The sequence below is a fragment of the Anabrus simplex genome, chromosome 7 (genome assembly GCF_040414725.1).
Source record: "Anabrus simplex isolate iqAnaSimp1 chromosome 7, ASM4041472v1, whole genome shotgun sequence".
Classification (NCBI taxonomy): Eukaryota; Metazoa; Arthropoda; class Insecta; order Orthoptera; family Tettigoniidae; genus Anabrus; species Anabrus simplex.
Window position 1 is genome coordinate 168,165,682 of NC_090271.1, and position 20,505 is coordinate 168,186,186.

The 20,505-nt window shown below is 36.8% G+C and overlaps 1 protein-coding gene across 1 annotated transcript in view; it reads right to left on the reverse strand.

The window, feature by feature from the left end:
• LOC136877416 (oxaloacetate tautomerase FAHD2A, mitochondrial) overlaps positions 1-20,505 on the reverse strand; it is a 116,452-nt gene that overhangs the window by 21,755 nt on the left and 74,192 nt on the right. Inside the window, exons 3-4 of the mRNA XM_067151437.2 lie at positions 7,890-8,221; positions 3,109-3,196 (exon numbers count right to left, since the gene is read on the reverse strand). Of these exons, the coding sequence (XP_067007538.1) occupies positions 3,109-3,196; positions 7,890-8,221 (420 nt within the window). The remainder of the gene's footprint in view (positions 1-3,108; positions 3,197-7,889; positions 8,222-20,505) is intronic.

Below are 20,505 nucleotides of genomic sequence, written 5' to 3' on the forward strand. Positions count from 1 at the left end.
GTTTCGTGGTTCTACTATAGTCATCCCTTGGTCACCCCTTTTAGTCACCTCTTATGACAGGTAGGGGATACCATCTTCTCCTGCATCCCCCACCCACAGAGGGTAGAATGAAACGAGGCAAGGCAGCTGGAAATGACGAGGTCACCATAGAAATGATAACAGCAGCTGGAGCAATTAGCCTACAGTGGTTGTATAGACTCTTCAGAGTGATATGGAGAGAAAAGACTGTTCCAAAAGAGAGTACGAAAGGGGTCATTATACCAATTTTCAAGAAAGGAGACAGGAAGCAATGTGAAAATTACAGAGGAGTGACAACGATACCTTATATAGCTAAGATGCTTGAAAGAATCTTGGAGAAATGAATAAGAGAGTAGAGGGAAAATTGGCAGAACACGAGTATGGATTCAGAAGAGGCAGGTCCACATTTGACCCAATGTTTACATTGCGTCAAATGATGGAAAGGTATTGGGAATATGGAAAGGGCATGGTAGTAACGTTTCTAGATATTGAGAAGGCATATGACAGTGTCCCAAGGAATTTGGTATGGAAAACATTGACAGAGGCACAGATTGGGAATGAAACAATGAAGATGGTAATAGCATTGTATCAAAATTGCAAAAGCTGTGTTAGAACCAAAGTGCGTCAAACTGAATGGTTCAGAGTTGAGACAGGCTTAAGAAGGGAAGTGTATTATCTCCCTTAATCTTCATGATCATAATGGATAGAATTCTACATAATGTCAAGGAGAAGATGAAGAGCAAGCAAGTAAAGTCTATGCTCTTTGCTAATGACAATGTGGTTTGGGGAGATAATGAAAAGGACGTACAGACACAAGTTGATTTATGGAATGAGGAGATAAGAAATTTTGTAATGAAGATTAGCACTGCGAAAAGCAAGACTTTGATCATGACGAGAGGTAACAGAAAATCCAAGGGAGTGATAAAAATAGGAAATGAACCTCTTGAAGTAGTGAAATTTTTTTAACATTTGGGAAGCATGATGTCACAAGATGGAAATTTGGATGGAGAAACTGATTAGCAATCTGCAAGTTTCTACCAGTGTGTGAGAGACAATGCATGGAACAAAGATGTGCCAATGAAGTGCAACAAGGTTTTATACTCGTCCTATTATAAACCTATACTGACCTTAAGCAGCCTGGACGTTGACTAAGCGGAACCAACGTAAGATACAAGCAGCTGAAATGAGTTCTTGAGGAGCATACAGGGAAAGACAAGATGAGATAGAATACGAAATGAGGAAATACAGAGAAGCATGGGAGTGTATAAACTTCAAGAAGAGATTCACAGAGCAAAGCTAAAATGGTCTAGACACATGATGAGAATGCCAGGAGAGAGAATACCAAAGAGAACACTCATGGATACAGAGCCTGTAAAGAGGCCTAGGGGACAGTCTAGAATGAGATGGAAGAGTTCTGTTGAGGACTGTATTGCAAATAGAGGAGTCAATAGCAATAAAGTACTAGAAGAGGAGTGGTGGAAAGATTGAGCAAGGTGGAGGGCTTTGGTACACTACCCTACCCAGAGAGAATTTGGAAAAGAAAATGGATGAAGAAGAGTGGTTACACTTAAGTGGCTATGTAAATAGTCGAAACAATCGCTACTGGTGTGCAGAAAATCCCTACCAGCTGCATGTCTGTCCATTACATGATGAAAAGATAGGAGTTTGGTGCACAATAAGTGCTTGCAGAATTATAGGGCCTGTATTTTTCCATGAAACAATAAATGCTGATCGATATATAGACCTCATTCTCAGACCATTCTTTCAAGATCTGACGGAAGAAGAAAGGAGTAATGGTTACTTCATGCAAGATAATGCGACGGCACACACTGTTAATCGGTCTATGGAGGTAATATGGGAAGTTTTCGAAGATCATGTGGTTAATTATCGCCCTAGATCTCCTGATTTAAATCCCTGTGATTATTACCTGTGGGAGATATACTGAAGGGAAAAATGTATGTGAACAACCCTCACACAAGAGAACATTACATAAGTTATTTCGAACATCACATGGGCTGAGATTCGTCGAATGTCTGCAAACCTGTTTAAAAAGGTGTCAGGCATGTTTGACAGCTGAGGGACAACATTTTGAACATCAACTGTAATGCCAGGTAGGTTTTAGACTAATATTTTCACTAGAAATGGCTTTCTATAAGTGTGAACTGCCGCAATGTAGTGGGGAGGAAAAGCTCGTATTATACTGGCTAGCGAATGAGTATAAATGAAACATACTGTACCGTGCTCTGAGTGGTGCTGCGGAGCGAGCTAAAAAAGACCCTGTGTTTGAGGTCATTCTTATGAAGTAAAAGTAGTTTGGCCTGGTGCAAGTGGTATTTAACGAAGTGAAATTTTCCATGCAGTGCAATACACTGAGCAGATGAGAACACGACAACACAGAATCCCTTGGATGGGCAGATCTGAATCGAATTTCACGGCCAAAATGCTTCTGATATGACACAGGTTATAGATGCCAGGGTGGACTACTCAAGTAATGATATTTACAATTGGAATAATAGGGTATCTAATCCTAGTTTGAGTCAGATGGAAGAGTACTGGTCTTCTGAACCCAAGCAGGGAGGCTTTATTCTGGCTCCGACTGGTACTCAAATACGCCATCCTTGTGCCTGCAGATTTACAAGAACATCAAGGAACTCCTGCATGACAAACATATTTGGAGCAAATGGAAAAATAATATTTGACATTATGACACCTGCTATTACGAGCAACAATCTAATTATTAATACATACCGTTGCACTGTTGCCCAAAACTAACTTTATAAAAAAAATCTGTACTCATCAAATTCTAAAAAATTGACTGATTGTGTGTACAAAGGTTACTGAAATTGCTCTTCCTCTCAAAGCTGTACAAGAAGAAAATGCTACTTTTTCATGAGGCACATAATCCTATTACATGAATATGTACACAAGCACTATTTTTAATGAAAAGATGCAAGCTGCAGAAGAGCTGGAGGGAGACTAGGAGAAGGAGATGAATACAAATATTAAGTCCGAAATAACTTTGTGACATATAAAAACCTTACTATGAAAAATGTAATCAAGCATTTCAGCATTTATTTGAATCCCACCAACCTTCAGGAATTCTGGGGGTTTGCGGTGCATTCCAACCCCAGCAGGGGTACCTGTGAGAATGACGTCTCCTGGCAGCAGGGTACAAATGCTGTGAACAAGAATATTCCTGCTATAAACTATGTAATCATAAATTTGAATCAATACAAAGACAGTAAGAAAGTTTACAAGAACCTGTAAAACAATTTTATGTAGCTGAAAGGGATACTTTTTTGATAGCCTCAAAAGTGAGCTAGTAAGAAGTTTATAATATTCTTAAAGTGACGCTGGTTCCTCATTTCTGTTTTATGAGCTCAACTAAGTGAAAAATATTAATAAATTCACAAAACTAGTATGAATTTGTTACATTTTATAAATTTGTCACAAAGATTATGATTGTTCCATTGATAAACATAATTCTTTATAAAATTACATGTACATACAAGTAATTTACTTATAGGAATCATTCACTAAGACAATTAATTCACAGTTTTCATACACTCAATAAAGGAAAACTTTGACATTTGAGAGTGACCTATCATTTTGACAGGATTCTGAAAATTTTTAAAATTCAAGTACCGGTATATAGCTTCATGCTCAGCAGTCATCTTTAAAAGTTGAATTTCAAACTTTTGATACCTACAAAAATATGTTTTAAAATCAAATCATTTTCATGTTTTCCTTTATTGCAAAACTGTTCCCAAAACAGCATAATCAGGAACTACGAGAAAAGAAAAAATTGGGGAGGAACAGCTTATCTATAGAAGGACAGGAAATGCACAAAGCCTTCAGGACTGAACTCATTTCTTTAAAAAATCCCTACATTGTAATCTAATATGTTTCTACCCATCTCATTTTGAGTTATCCACTCTTTCTAAGGTCTTGTTCCCATGCTTTTCACTTATTCGTCCAAGTTCACTAGCCAACTACAATTTTCTGTTAACAGAAAAGCCTTATTGTAGCAGCTCTCCATATCACTCGACCCTTTGTTAACTGTTACTACTGCTGCTTCATCCGGTCTAACCTGTTTGTCATATTTCTGTCTTGACCTCTACGCAACATTCTCACCCCATATGCTTCTTCCAAAATCTGAACAAGTTCAGGACATTTGAAGATGCGCTTTATCAATAGTTTCTCCTTCTGGTCATTTTTTTTCCTACCATTTCACCAACTTGGTTTAGTTTCTCTTCATTTGTGATTCAATCTAACCAACTAATCTTCAATATTCATCTGTAACATCATATATGAAAGGCTTTTATTCTCTTTCTTTCTGCACTTATGTTTGCTTCTTCCATCATTGGTTATTGTACTTCCAAGTAGCAAAATTTATCTACTTTCAATAATAATAATAATAATAATAATAATAATAATAATATTAATAATAATAATAATATTAATAATAATAATAATAATACCCTATATCTATATGAATATACATTTTTTTTTTACTAAACTGCCTTAACACATAGGCAACTACGAGACATGCAGCAAATCATGCTGACTATTTCTGGATGGTGAGACCTCCCACCAGTCTCATGATGCATTGTACATATTGGAGCCACACAGTGGGCTATCCACAGATTATGCTTTTGTACATTTTGGTTTATTTGTACATAGAGAGGCATGCAAGGTGTACACAGGAGCTAGGATAATTAAGAAATTATTCAATATACATATTTTAATTCTATAGTTGGCATCAACCAAAGTCCCCAGCAGTCCCTTTCATGGTATACCATACTGAAAGTCAATTCAAGAACCAAGGAAAATATCCTTTTGCATGTGAGCACTTCCTCTCTTTCTCCATCTCAGTTCTCCTCCTGAACCTGGCGACTAACGTAAGCGGCTTTTATACAAACATGTACAAGAGTTGACTCCGAGTACAGATGCATTTTATAGAAAATAACACATGCAAAAAAGAATGGAAGCATTAAAATTTACATGATTTGGTAAATCAAATATCATTTCCATTAAGGTTGAAAACTTAACATTATTATTAGTAGTAGTATTAGACACAATGAGGCTGTCTGGACACACTTCACAGTCTGTGGACACAAGTTGGGGTTGGCTTGTACTGTGAGACTCGCTAACATCCTCACTGAAATTGGCGGTCTTTATGCAGTATCAATTGAACCTGCTTGTGGAAGATGAAACCCGTTGGGTGGTCTCAGCGCATAATGCATTTTAATACCTAAAGCCATACTGAAGATATAAGATTTGTTTTTACTTTGTTCCTAATGAATACACTCGGAAAACAAAACGCCGTCGTAACGTGTTTAGCCATTATCCTCCTTCATTTTGTAACAAATAAAATACATACATACATCTTTATTAAAGACAGTTATGCCTTTCAGCGTTCAGTCTGCAAGCCTCTGTGAATGTATGCCCCCACAATCCTTTATTTGCAACTAGCTCTGTGACCTTGTTTACTTCCATCTCTCTTATTTTTAAATCAATTCCATATCCTTTATCTTTAAATCATTAGAAACCGAGTCTCACCATCATTGTCTTGATCTCCCCTTCTACTTTTCTTAACTGCCATGACCAAATCCATTGTTCACCTAGATAACCTATCCTCATTTACCTCACATGACCCAACCAACACAAACCATGTTATATGTACCACTTCATCCATCGAGTACATTCCTAACAGCCTTTATCTTCTCATTCGAAGTACTGTCTTGCCATTGCTCCTGCCTGTTTGTACCAGCAATCATTCTCGCTACTTTCATGTGTGTTACTTCTAACTTATGAATAAGATATCCCAAGTCCACCAATCTTTCATTCATGTACAGCAAAGCTGGTCTGAAAATAGACTGGTGTAAAGACAGTTTTGTCCTCCAGGAGCTAACCTCTTTCTTAAAGAATACTGTTAACCACAACTGTGAGCTCACTGCTTTAGCTTTGCTGCATCTTGATTCAATCTCACTTACTATACTACCATCCTGGGAGAATACACATCCTCAATACTTGAAACGATCTACCTGTTCTAGTTTTTTATTCCCAACATGACATTCAATTCAATTCTCTTAGGCTTTTCCCCTACTGACATCTTGGAAATGCTAATTTTCATATCAGACTCACTGCACCTATTTTCCAACTTCCAAGATATTAGACTGCAGACGTTCAGGAGAGTCTGCCATTAAGACCATTGGCATTACAACATTTCCACCTAACTGAATAACTCCCTGCCACTTTACATCTAGACTGAAATGCGTTTTCATGAAGCTTATACCATATGAGTTCAAATTTCCACCCCTGGGGTAGTGGATATGCTTGGCTGGGGCTGGAGCTCCAGTAGTGTGTAATTTACCTCATGATGCTCCACTGCCTAACTTGGAGACTCTCCCAATAAGCCTTTTAACACTTGAAATTTCAAATTTTGGACTTTTTAGAATTCTGAACAGCTGCTCTATCTGCTCTGATACATTTCTTGATCACTCTGAAGCCATTTACTGTCCATATGTCACAATATTTTGCAAAGGAGGGAGATTTTTTTTAATCTTCTTCACACCATTTCGTCAAATGTTCCCTCTTTGATTGATTTTCAATGTATACTTGTAGAACTCACGAGACTAATCAACGGACAATTTACATGATGTACGACTGCATTGAAGTCCAGAACTATACTAATTGTTAGCCGCGTGGGACAGCGATTTCAGTACCTCAAGATGGCGATGCTGTTGCATCGCCCATTGACATCATACTAGTCAGACAATAGCTCTTCCTCTTTACAATGAGACACTGAACACTGTTGTTGCCTGTGTTGTCTAGAGATTATTTTGATTTTAAATCTTTCATGTTTTTGCCACATTCACCAGACTGAGTGTGGCTCCAAAACTATATACATTTTCCACATTAAAAAAAATTACCAAACAGCTTTTATTGCAAATTATATTCTTTGTCTTATGGCAATCTGCAGTAGCAGAAATAAATTTAAATAAATAAATAAATTGCAGACAACAGCTAGTTTTGATTTATGGAAGTATTTCAGTGCCCTTTATATGACAAGAAAAAAAACCAGCTTGCCAAAATGTTTACAAAACAGTTTTACAGGAACAGTCTTGGAAATAAAAGTTTATATTTTGATTATTTAAGTAAAAATATATGGTTCTGGAAGATTTAGGTAATGATTCAATAGAGGAAAATTTCCAAATATCCAATTTCTCATACTCAACAAAACCTTTTATGCTGTATGTATCTTAGTTATATTACAACCAATGTATGGAATTCTTTATCTAAGAATTTTTTCAGGTAGTAGGGATCATCATAACCTAAATGTTGATGGGGAGGGGGAAAAAATCATTCTTTTAAATAACATATTTGTGAATACAAATTATTCCCAAATAAATGTACAGTGGTTTTGAACATATCTACTAAATTCAAAATTTTCAATACATGTGTATGGAACTTTAGAAAAACTTGAAGTTAAAATGATACTTCAAATGGGTTTTAAAAATATTTCTTCTATTGTTTAAAAGCATACCTTGAAAATGACATGAAAATCCCCACATTAGGTAATTTATCTCCAAACTGTCCTCTTAATGGGCCAGCTTTTAAGTATCGTAGGAGTCGCTCTTACATAAAATGCAAGAGATCCCAGGCATCAAATCTTATCATTTTACCATATTCTCTTTCTGTTAGAGTGGCAAGGCATTATTTTGCTTGCCTCACCATCCCTCTTCATCTTGATAACTGGTTTACTGTGATTAATATTTAATATTTTACATAGCAAAATTAGACACTTTCTTTAATTTGTCTCATAATTACTCTGTCCAAGAAAGAAGAGAGATGCAGCAGGTACTTACTGCGAAAGGAAGGAGATAATGTGGTCTATCCTATGGATCAGCTCCGATGTGTTGCCTTCCTGTTTCACGGTACCATTCACTTTACAGCGAATGCCAAGATCATATGGATCAGGAATGGCTTCCTTGGTTACGACTACCGGACCCAGGGGACAGAACTGGTCCATAGCCTTGCCTAGCAGGAACTGGCCGTTATTACGAGACTTCTGCCAATCCCTTGCACTCAAGTCCTGAGCTACGGTGAAACCAAACACATGCTCCATTGCCTTTGTGGGTTTCACATCTCGGGCTTCTTTGCCAATGACTACAGCCAGCTCTACCTCCCAGTCCAGTTGCTACAAAAATGAAAATAAATAGGGTACTTAATTCACCAGCACTTACAAAAGAGACATGAGTAAATAAGTGTGTTTGTTCCCAAATGGTATTAAAAAGCAGTGATATCTACAGTACATACATTAATTGACATAAAGAGAGTAAAACTGTTATAAGTTCATAACCATTAATTTGGCTGTTACACTTTTAGACATAAGGATAGAACTACAGCTTATTATCATTGTTAATATTTCTCCCCTGTGCCAGAACACGACTTGAGTCAGCTAACATTCCTGTACATACGAACGCAAGCACCGTTTATTTTCACATTTAAATATTAGTAATACAGCAGGTTTTTAGTTTAAACAAATGCCACTCATTCATTGTGTGATGTAGGGTTTCAAGTGCTTAAAAAAAAAAAAAAAAACACTAGGTTGCAGCATCTATTGAAAACTACTTGTGCCTCCTGTAATTACGTGTGATAATTGGTCACTGTCAGGCAAACCTCCACGAGTCAAATGGCTACCAACAAGTTGTCCAGTATAACATTATGGAGATTTTGATCAATTCTGAATCAGAAATGGAACATAGTAATTCTGAGGCAGAAAATTATAATTTAAAATGGAATGCAGGTATGTGCAGATTTCATAAAGGAGACGTCAGTTTCTCTTGCCAACAGTGCTGCAGCAGAACAAGAGAGTACTTGGCTGCAATCATCTTTTGACACAAGGGTGACAATGAAGCACTTCCTATCCAAGATACCCAGCAAAGAGAAGAAGAAAATGCCAACTGGAGTGTGTAAGGTCTTTTCAGATGCAGGACAAAAAGAACTTCAGTATTAGGGTATGAATAGAGAACAGGTGTAGTATTATGTGTGTGATATTAGTCTGTACCTTCACAAGTGCTTCTGCAAATTCCATTTCAGACAAGATTACTCAAACTAAAGGCTAGGACTGGCAATGTACTTGGATTTGTCTGACTTTGTTGATGCTTATGATAGACGACAACGATCCATTATAGTTTCTTTTCCTATTTCTCATTTGTGTTACCAGTTTTCACATGCAAGCAATAATAAAAGCTTCTTTATTTTTTAAAAGTACGCTTTTTCAAAAATGATTATGAAAAGTTGCTATATATCATCTATATATATAAAATAACTTGTCCTGACTGACTGACTGATTCATCATCGCCGAGCCAAAACTATTGGACATAAAGAAATGTAATTTTGTGGATACATTCATATTAAGATGTAGGTGCTCGCTAAGAGAGGATTTTTGGATATTCCGTCGTTAAGGGGGTGAAAAGGGGGATGAAATTTTAAAATGAGTGTATCTATATCTCAAAACTTTAAAAGTGTACAGATGTAAAAATTGGTATTTAGAATCTTCTGTAAAAATAAGGAAACACGTGTTTTTTTTGTTTTCAGAAAATCCCAACAGGAGGGGTGAGAAAGGGTGAAAATGGGTTGAATGCCTTCAATCAGGACACCGGTACTTATATCTCAGAAACTGAAGATATTACAGACCTGAAATTTGGTACTTTTGATCTCATTTAAAAATTAAGAAACACGTATTTTTTGTTTTTGGTAAATCCAATTAATGGGAGGGTGAAAAGGAGGGTGAATTTTTACAATGAGTGAATCTATATCTCCAAACTTTTAAAGTTTGCAGATGTAAAAATTGGTATTTAGAATCTTCATTAAAAATAAAGAAATACGCATTTTTTTATTTTCGGAAAATCGCAATAGGAGGAGTGAAAAGGGGTGAAAAGGGGGTTGAATGCCTTTAATGAGGCTACTTATATCTCAGAAACTGAAGATATTACAGACCTGAAAATTGGTGTTTGGGATCTCCTTTAAAAATAAAGAAACACGTATTTTTTGTTTTTGGAAAATCCAATTAATAGGGAGTGAAAAGGGGGTGATTTTTTAAAATGAGTGTATCTATATCTCAAAACTTTTAAAGATGTAAAAACAGGTATTTAGAGTCTCCTTTAAAAGTAAAGAAACATCTATTCTTTTGTTTTTGGAAAATCCCAAGAGAAAGGGTGTAAAAGAGTGAATAATGGGTTGAATGCCTTTAATGAGGCTACTTATATTTCAGAACCTGAAGATATTACAGACCTGAAAATTGGTATTTGGGATCTACTTTAAAAGTAAAGGAACACGTATTTTTTCGTTTTTGGAAAATCCAAATATTGGGGGGTGAAAAGAGGGGTGGATTTTTTAAAATGAGTGTGTCTACATCTTAAAACTTTAAAATTTACAGATGTAAAAATTGGTAGTTAGAATCTCCTCTAAAAATAAAGGAACACGCATTTTTTTGTTTCGTGTAAATCCCAATAGGAGGGGTGTAAAAGGGTGAAAATGGGTTGAATGCCTTTAATGAGGATACATATATCTCAGAAACGAAGGATATTACAGAACTGAAAATTTGTATGTGGGATCTCCTTTAAAAATAAAGAAACACGTATATTTTAGTTTTTGGAAAATCCAATTAGTGACGGTTAAACAGGTGTGACAAATTAGGGTGAATTTTTTGAAAGACTATATCTACAGAATATCTTGGAAACGTAAAATGTTACAGAAATAAAAAGTGGGTGTTTGGAATCTCCTGCAAATGTAAAGAAACATAGGTGATTTGTTTTTGGAAACTCCACTTAACGGGAACTCAAAAGGGGGGAAATTTTAAAATGAGAATTTTTACAGTATATCTAAAAAATTTAACATGTTACAGAAGTGAAAAATGGTATTCTTTATCTCTATTAAACATAAAGAAACGTGTATTTTTAGTTTTCGGAAATACCACTTGGGTGGAGGGGGGGGGGGGGGGTAAAAGTGACTGAAAATGGTGCTGAATTATTTTAATTAGGCTACTGATATCTCAAAAATGAAGATGTTACAGACGTGAAATTTGATATTTGCAATCTGCTTTAAAAGTAAAGAAACACGTATTCTCGGAAAATCCAATGAAGGGGGGGGGGGGGGGTGTGTGAAAGAATTGAAAAATTAATTGACTTAATTGTATGAGAATACATACATCTAATAAAAACTAAAGTTGTTACAGACGTGAAAATTCGTATTTGGATCTCCTTTAAAAAAAAAGAAAAACGCGTTTTGGGGGGGAAACCATCTTGGAGGGCGGGAGTGTAAAGGAGTTGAATTCCTTTCATGAGGACACATAAATCAAAAACTGAAGAAGTTAGAGTCGTGATAATTGGTATTTAGAAGATCCTGTACTATTAAAGAAACATGTATTTTTTTGCGGGAAAAATTCACTTGGGGGGGGGGGGGAGTAGTGTGAAATGAAGTGAAAAAAGTAAATTATTTTTATGGGGATACTTATATCTCAAAACTGAAGGTAATAGACGTGAACATTGGTGCTTGGAATCTCCCTTAAACATAAAGAAACCAGCCTTCTTTTAATTTGGGGGGGGGGGGGGGGGTGGCGGTAAATAAACTTAACGGCGGTGGGGTGTAGAAGGAGGTGAGACCAATTGATTTTACTGTTATTAATGTACTTATAAGGATCCTACGTTGCTCAGGCGGCAGCACGCCGTCCTCTCACAGCTGGGTTCCGTGGTTCAAATCCCGGTCACTCCATGTGACATTCGTGCTGGAAAAAACGGAGGCGGGACAGGTTTTTCTCCGGATACTCCGATTTTCCCTGTCATCAGCCATTCCAGCAACACATAATAATAATAAAATAATAATAATAATAATAATAATAATAATGTTCCGGACCGTCGTGAAATGTGCGGACCGCGCTGGAAACGGCTCCTGGACGGGTAATGACTAGGAATGCAGTCCGGCCGCGGGTTCAGTGCCGCCAAGGCACCCAATATGACACCACGCCGGATCTCCTGAAAGATTTTATCCATATTAAAAATGATTATAGGAAAAGATGGCAAAGATTTACGGACCCAACTGTCCGGGAGGAATACCTGAGCCTAGCCCGGGAAGTACGAAATCGATTGCTGGAAAGGAAGATTGAAAAATGGGAGGAAACGTGCCGTAAAATAATAGAAAACGAGTCAGATCGCGAATTTCGGCGCTTATATATCTAAAACAATAAGCATTCAATTATAAATTTCAGTATAATACCGTAGCGAAGCACGGGTATCTTGCTAGTCTATATATATAAAGTAACTTGTCCTGACTGACTGACTGATTCATCATCGCCGAGCCAAAACTACTGGACATAATGAAATGAAATTTTGAGGATACATTTACAGTACAATGTAGGTGCTCGCTAAGGGAGGATTTTTGGATACTCGATCGCTAAGGGGGTGAAACGGGGGGGGGGTGAAATTTTAAAATGAGTATCTATTTCTCAAAACTTTAAAGGTTTACAGACATAAAAATTGGTATTTAGAGTCTCCTTTAAAAATAAGGAAACACGTATTTTTTTGTTTTCGGAGAATCCCAATGGGAGGGGTGAAAAAGGGTGAAAAATTGGTTGAATGCCTTTAATGAGGATACTTACAGTATATCTCAGAAACCGAAGATACAGACAAGAAAATTTGTATTTGGGATCTTTTTTGAAAATAAAGAAACACGTATTTTTTTTGGAAAATCCAATTAATGGGAGGGTAAAAGGGGAGTGAATTTTTAAAATGAGTGTATCTACATCTTAAAACTTGAAAAGTTTACAGATGTAAAAATTGGTATTTAGAATCTCCTTTAAAAATGAAGAAACACGTATTTTTTTGTTTTGGGAAAATACCAATAGGAGGGTGGAAAAGTGTGAAAAATGGGTTGAATGCCTTTAATGAGGCTACTTATATTTCAGAACCTGAAGATATTACAGACCTGAAAATTGGTATTTGGGATCTACTTTAAAAATAAAGAAACAGGTATTTTTTCGTTTTTGGAAAATCCAAATATGGGGGGAGAAAAGGGGGGTGAATTTTTAAATTGAGTGTATCTACATCTTAAAACTTGAAAAGTTTACAGATGTAAAAATTGGTATTTAGAATCTCCTTTAAAAATAAAGAAACATGTATTTTTTTTGTTTTTGGAAAATCCCAATAGGAGGGGTAAAAAAGGGGGTGAATGCCTTTAATGAGGATATTTATATCTTAGAAACTGAAGATAATACAGACCTGAATATAGGTATTTGGGATCTCTTTTAAAAATAAAGAAACAATCTTTTTTTGCTTTTGGAAAATCCAGAGTGGGGGGGGTGAAAAGGGGGTGGATTTTTAAAATGACTGTGACTATACCTCAAAACTATAAAAGTTTGCACATGTAAACATTGATATTTAGAATCTCCTTTAAAAACAAAGGAACACATATTTTTTGTTTTCTGTAAATCCCAATAGGAGGGGTGTAAAAGGGTGAATAATGGGTTGAATGCCTTTAATGAGGATACATATATCTCAGAAACTGAAGATATTACAGAACTGCAAATTGGTATTTGGGATCTCTTTTAAAAACAAAGAAACAATCCTTTTTTTGGGGGGGGGGAGGAAAATCCAATTAACGGCAGTTAAACAGGAGTGACAAATTGGGGTGAATTTTTTAAAAGACTATATCTACAGAATATCTGAGAAACGTAAAATGTTACAGACATAAAAAGTGGTATTTGGAATCTCCTGTAAATGTAAATAAACATAGGTGATTTGTTTTTGGAAACTCCACTTAAAAAGTGGGGGGGTAAAATTTTAAAATGAGAATTCCTACAGTATATCTCAAAAAACTTAACATGTTACAGGAGTGAAAAAATGGTATTTTTTATCTCAATTAAACATTAATAAACGTGTATTTTTAGTTTTCCGAAATACCATTTGGTTGGAAGGGGGGGGGGGTAAAGTGACTGAAAATGGTGTTGAATTCTTTTAATTAGGCTACTGATATCTCAAAAATGAAGACGCTACAGACGTGAAATTATATATTTGGAATCTGCTTTAAAAGTAAAGAAACACGTATTCACGAAAAAACCAATGAGGCGGGGGGGGGGGGGGGGTGAAAGAAATGACTTTGAATTGACTTAATTGTATGAGAATTCTTATGCGTAATAAAAACTAAAATTGTTACAGACGTGAAAATTGGTATTTGGATCTACTTTAAAAACAAAGAAAAACGCGTTGGGGGGGGGGGGCAAAATCATCTTGGGAGGCGGGAGTGAAAAGGAGTGAATTCCTTTCATGAGGATACATAAATAAAAAACTGAAGAATTTAGAGTCGTGATAAACAGTATTTAGAAGATCCTTTACCATTAAAGAAACACGTTTTTTGCCGGAAAATTCACTTAGGGGCGGGGGGGGGGGGCGAGTGTGAAAGGAAGTGAAAAAAAAGTAAATTATTTTAATGGGGATACTTATATCTCAAAATTGAAGGTAATAGACGTAAACATTGGCGTTTGGAATCTCCTTTAAACATAAAGAAACCTGCCTTATTTTAATTTTGTGTGTGTGTGGGGGGGTAAGTAAATTTAACGGCGGTGGTGTGTAAAAGGAGGTCAGACCAGTTTATTTTACTGTTCCTAATGTACTTATAAGGAGCCTCCGTCGCTCAGGTGGCAGCGCGCCGCCTCTCACAGCTGGGTTCCGTGGTTCAAATCCCGGTCACTCCATGTGACATTCAAGCTGGACAAAACGGAAGCGGGACAGGTTTTTCTCCGGATACTCCGGTTTTCCCTGTCATCATTCATTCCAGTAACACTGTCCAATATCATTTCATTTCATTTGTCATTCATTATCCATTGCCCCAGAGGAGTGCGACAGGCTTCGGCAGCCGGCACAATTCCTATTGTCGCCGCTAGATGAGGCTTTATTCAGTCTATTCCTGACCCTGTCGAATGACTGGAAACAGGTTGTAGATTTTCGATGTACTTATTCTGATCATAAACCGATCATTTTTTATCTTTCCTGGGTTCGTTTTCAAGAGCCATCTTTTTCTTCGGAGAACGTTCTTAGATTACAGTAGATTCTCCTGGCATATAAATAAAAATTTAAACACCTTTGAAATGAACGATAGGAATGAGATTGACCGTTCAATTGTTCACCTCTATAATAAGGTCAATAATGCACGGAAGTACTGTATGTCATTCGTATCGCCAGAAATCCCGCACACTTGCCTACGCGTGACAATGGTGCTGGTCACACTGTTAACAATGACAATGGCAGCAGATGTAATTTACCGCCAAGTAGCGGCCTTGCATCTTGTTATGGGGTCCAGAACAATAATAATAATAATAATAATAATAATAATAATAATATTCTTGACCACCGTCAAATGTGCGGACCGCGCTGGAAACGGGTCCTGGACGAGTAATTACTAAGAATGCAGTCCGGCCGCGGGTTCAGTACCGCCAAGGCATCCAAGACGACACCACGCCGGATCTCCTGAAGGATTTGATCCATATTAAAATTGCCTATAGGATAAGATGGCAAAGATTTAGGGACCCAACTGACCGGATGGAATGCCTGGACCTAGCCTGGGAAGTACGAAATCGATTGCTGGAAAGAAAGATTGAAAAATGGGAGGAAACTTGCCGAAATCAATTAGAAAACGAGTCAGATCGCGAATTTTGGCGGATTCTCTCAGAAAACCAGTCAGATCGCTAATTTCGGCGGATCATATATAAAACAATAAGCATTCAATTATAAATTTCAGTATAATACCGTAGCGAAGCACGGGTATCTTGCTAGTATATATATATATATCTATATATATAAAATAAGAGTTTTGTCTGTACATTGCTCAGAATTTGAAAAAATTGGTATTTCTTTATCGGTCATGTCCACAGTAACAAGAAAATGCATTTTTTACTTTTCCGCAATTTCTGTCTGTCTGTCTGTCTGTCTGTCTGTATGTATGTATGTACACGCATCACGAGAAAACGGCTGAGGAGAATTTAATGAAAATCGGTATGTAAAGTCTGGAGATGAGCCACTACAATCTAGGCTATAAATGATTTTATTGACACTGAGTGAAATGGTAGTTTAGGGGAGGCCTAAAATTTAATTCTCAAATATTTATATTATTAGTGGTCCTATCTATAAATACTACATAACTTAAGTTATACAGAATTACATTTCCGATCATTTATGTCCTACACATTTTTACTGTATCGCCTATGATAACACAAATATTCATGAATTTGTATTTCTGAGTCCGTATCAACGCCGAGCCACAAGAAAATGGGTTAATAGAAATTAATGAAAATCAGTATATAGAGTTGGGGAATAAGAAACTACAGTCTAAGCTATAAACAATTTTATTCACTCCGCAAGAAATTGTAGTTTAGGGGAAGGCGCCTAAAATTTAATTTTTAAATACCTATGTTATTGGTCCTATCGAAAAGTACTGCGTAACAAAAGTTATAGAGAATACAATTTCCAATTATTTATGTTTTATTCAGTTTTACCATACCAACTATGATAAAAGTGGTATTTCATAGTCGGAAGGAAACTAAATGTGGAGGTCTACAATATTGAAAGCGCATAGCATTGATCAACAATAACATTACACTGACCATTGTTTGTTGTGATGTTCTTTGTTTCTTATTCTGCCACTCAACTCCGATAGATGGAATTACTGCTGCGTACTGAGTATAACAGCCTGAGAGATTGAAACTAACTCGCAGACACCTTTCATCTATAATTAGAATGCGTCTGGGGCAGGATCAAGGTCTTCTACAACCCTCACTGCCCAGAAGACCCTGGAGAAATAGCTGACCACATCATACTGTCCTGTAAGAAGTACTCCCAACAACAGAACCATCTGTACTCTTCTTCAGTTACCATCCTGTTAGCAAATCTTACTCCACAATTATGCGCTGTAATTTGCCAGTATTTATCAGATTGTAATATTAATTTATAACATATGACTTTTTCTTTTCAACCGCAAAATGTACGTACCATAAATGTATACTCACTCTGTAAATGCTGGCCGCATGGTCTTCCGAGGGGGGGGGGGGGGGGTCGAATAGTGGACAGTCCCAGGGCAAAAAACTATGCCCTTGTACTAACCTGTTTCCTAGGATTACTCGATGAATCTGAAAGTCTATGGTTAAAAAAAAAAAAAAAAAAAAAAAAGCCAGCCTGAGAGAATATTGGCAGGAAATAGCTGGGGAGTTAGGAAATTTTCTTCTTTAGCATGCCATTCCTCTAGTTCATACATTTTCTGATACTGCTCGTACGTAACACATTGGTTCATCACAGTATTCCAGCTATTCGATCCCTACTCTGATGCGCTGTTTTGAATGAACAGTGTGCACACTTAGGACTAAGGCAGAGGCTCACTTAGTAGCCTAGTAGTATGACCTGGTCTAGAATTACAATTTAGGCCTATTCCAAATTATAACACCACAATTCACTAAATAACTCAAAATTCAACCCTGAAAAGAGCCATTTCTCAGGAGAAGCTTCTTCCTCTTCACTTTTATTAAACCCTACATTCCAAATTAGCAGTGAAGAGGGGATTTCTCCTCTTTCTCGGAGGAAAAATTTGCCTCCAAGTCAAATAGATTTTTCTGCCGCCAGCATAGTGACCTGAGACTTTCAGATTCATCGGGTAATCCTAGGAAACAGGTTAGTACAAGGGCATAGTTTTTGCCCTGGGACTCTCCACTATTCGACCTCCCCCACCCCCACCCCCTCCGAGAAAATATGAAGAGTGTTCACGGATCATGGCTGTCTGCAGCTTGGTCATTCCAGGTCTGGAACTCTAGACTGTGAGAAAATGTGTGGTTTTTCATTTGAGTATCTCATATGAAAGCATTGCTTTTAATCGTGCCATTCCTACTGATGTCATTGTAATGACCTATCTTCATTTCAGTTGGGAAAACCACTAAGACAGTCTTTCTGAGGATGTAAAAAGGCAGGTGGAGAGTGAGTGTCTGCCATTATAATGAAAACTCCCCAACCTGATTGTGACTGATGGTAGGCAAGCGGGCCTACCATTACAATGAGTATTCCCTAACTCAGTCTTCATATAAGAAAAGACGTTTGGTGGCTTCCCCGCTGCGTTTCCAGGATAACGTTAAGAGCTATGCAATTTAATACAATCTTACAACGTGTACAGTACCTAACCTAGAATTCTGTATACAATGTAGAATTTCGTAGCGAAGCATGGGTACATCAGCTAGTTTAAAGATAAATATCTCATTAGAAATAGGAAAGAGGATTTGTTAACATAAATAGAAGCACATGGTAGTAAAAATGTTCTTCAGCTTATCCCAGTTATTTCTGGAGTTGTTGAAGCCACCCAGGCTCATTTTGGTTTTGGTCTGGGTTTAAGGCCGGATGCCCTTCTTGAAGCCACGTGATGTTTTTATTTTATTTTATTTTGTTTTAGATGAAAATCTCAACCCAGGATCAACTGGGATTCAAACCTCAGCCTTTTGGGTTTAATTAAAAAAATATTTCAGTAAAAATCTGAATATAGCCAAAAAAATCCTCCAATATCTTTATACCCAGACCAACTAAAATGAGCAGTTTTGAAAGGGTTAAAATGATTACTAATGCAGTTTTTATAATATTAAGTTAGATACTACGAATGTAAAATACCTGTCCCTTCAAATAATATCAGTTCTTTTGGAGAAATGCACCAGCTTTACGGCTATTTGAATTGTTCCACTTCGGGAAGCGGTACATATGTTTACCAGAGAGCGCCACTTGAACTTCACTCGTGTAAGCATTGTGTTGACCGTAAAATACAGCTCATTTTAAGCGAGATACTGGATTTCCCTGATTTGTATAAGGCAACAATATATATTTTTGAATATTTTGATTATTTTGTGAACATAGCACATATTTTGTGGTTAACTTGGAAAGATTTTATCCAAATTAGCATTGCCCTACACATAAAGTACCAAGAAGGCGAAATAGTGTGCTCGTTTAGCATATTGATAACGTACTCATTTTCAATGGAAATGGTAAAATAAATATCGGAAAATAGACTTCAGAGCTTCTAGTTACACGTTTTACATGCGCCCTTTCCTACAATATTCTGGCCAACATGTTATATTCACTAATATGAAAACATGCAGCAAGAATGTAAGGTAATGGACGTACGTTTTATCAGTCACAAGGTGTATTAGCTTCCCAAATTATGAAAAATGGATTTATATCCAAACAACACTTCAAGTGTGCTTCGGAAAAACATAAATTTAGTCCGTCTGTATGGTATTCCGTTCCTCTGAATTCAGGGGCGTATATAAATAATAATAATAATAATAATAATAATAATAATAATAATAATAATAATAATAAAAATAAATACATTTTCAGGGTAATTATGAATGTAAGAATAGACTGCCTCATGTAGTGGCCGACATCAGGGCTTCCCACAGGGGAGAGGTTGACAAATCAGACATATATTGGGGGGATATATCACAAAATTCCCCTCGCACTCCTAGGCACTTGCCTGCCTGAATGCATATTTATGCTATTTTGTAAGATATTCTTATACAATCTTAGAAATTAATTTTAGACGATGGCTGGTTTTGAATCGTATTGTTTATAAGGAGAACTATGTGCATTAGTTCTATATCTGTGATATTGTTCCAGCAATGTATTTTACGAACAAAGGCCTCTCAGAAGAGGCTATCAACAATTTCATCACAGACCCCATGACCCCATGTTTCTAGTGCAATTTTCAGAGCCAATGTGACATTTATAATTATATGTACTACTTGTTTCATGCTTTCCATCTGCAGTTTGCACCTATTACTTGCAAAACACTGTGGAAAGTAGTCATGTAAGCAAAGTGGTAAATATATTTACCAGTGCACACTCAATGGGAAAAAAAATAATCCTAAATGCTCTCTGGTAAAAATACTTACCACCCCATATCGCCTAATCAAACAATGTATTGACTCAGATTTTGGTCAAAACCTAAACAGTAGACTCCAATGGCATGGTATTTAATCAAATAAGTAATATATTTTGTTCCCCAGGGTTTTGCCCTATAAGGGGTTAAATAGACTTTACATTTTCAATTTATATCCTTACTGGAGAGATGTAGTGTTTACAGTGCACTATGTCTTCTGGTATGGGCTAGAATAAATTTGTTACTTCATTGACCTGTCTCAGTCTCATCTTTGGCTTTGACAATATGAAAGTGGCTGAGGTATGAGCGATGCCAGTAATACCATTCCTTATGCAGCCAGTCCCTGATATGAATGGTGTGAAAATATCACTCAGACGGTCAGCTGGTGTGTGTATTTCAGTGGGCTTGGCAGACTGATATGCGAGCAACTTCTGACTCAGTAAGGAAAACAATGGGAATCTACCTCACTCATTTCCTAGTACGCAACAGCTGTTGGCATACCTGTGGAGGATCAAACCAGCCTTCAGA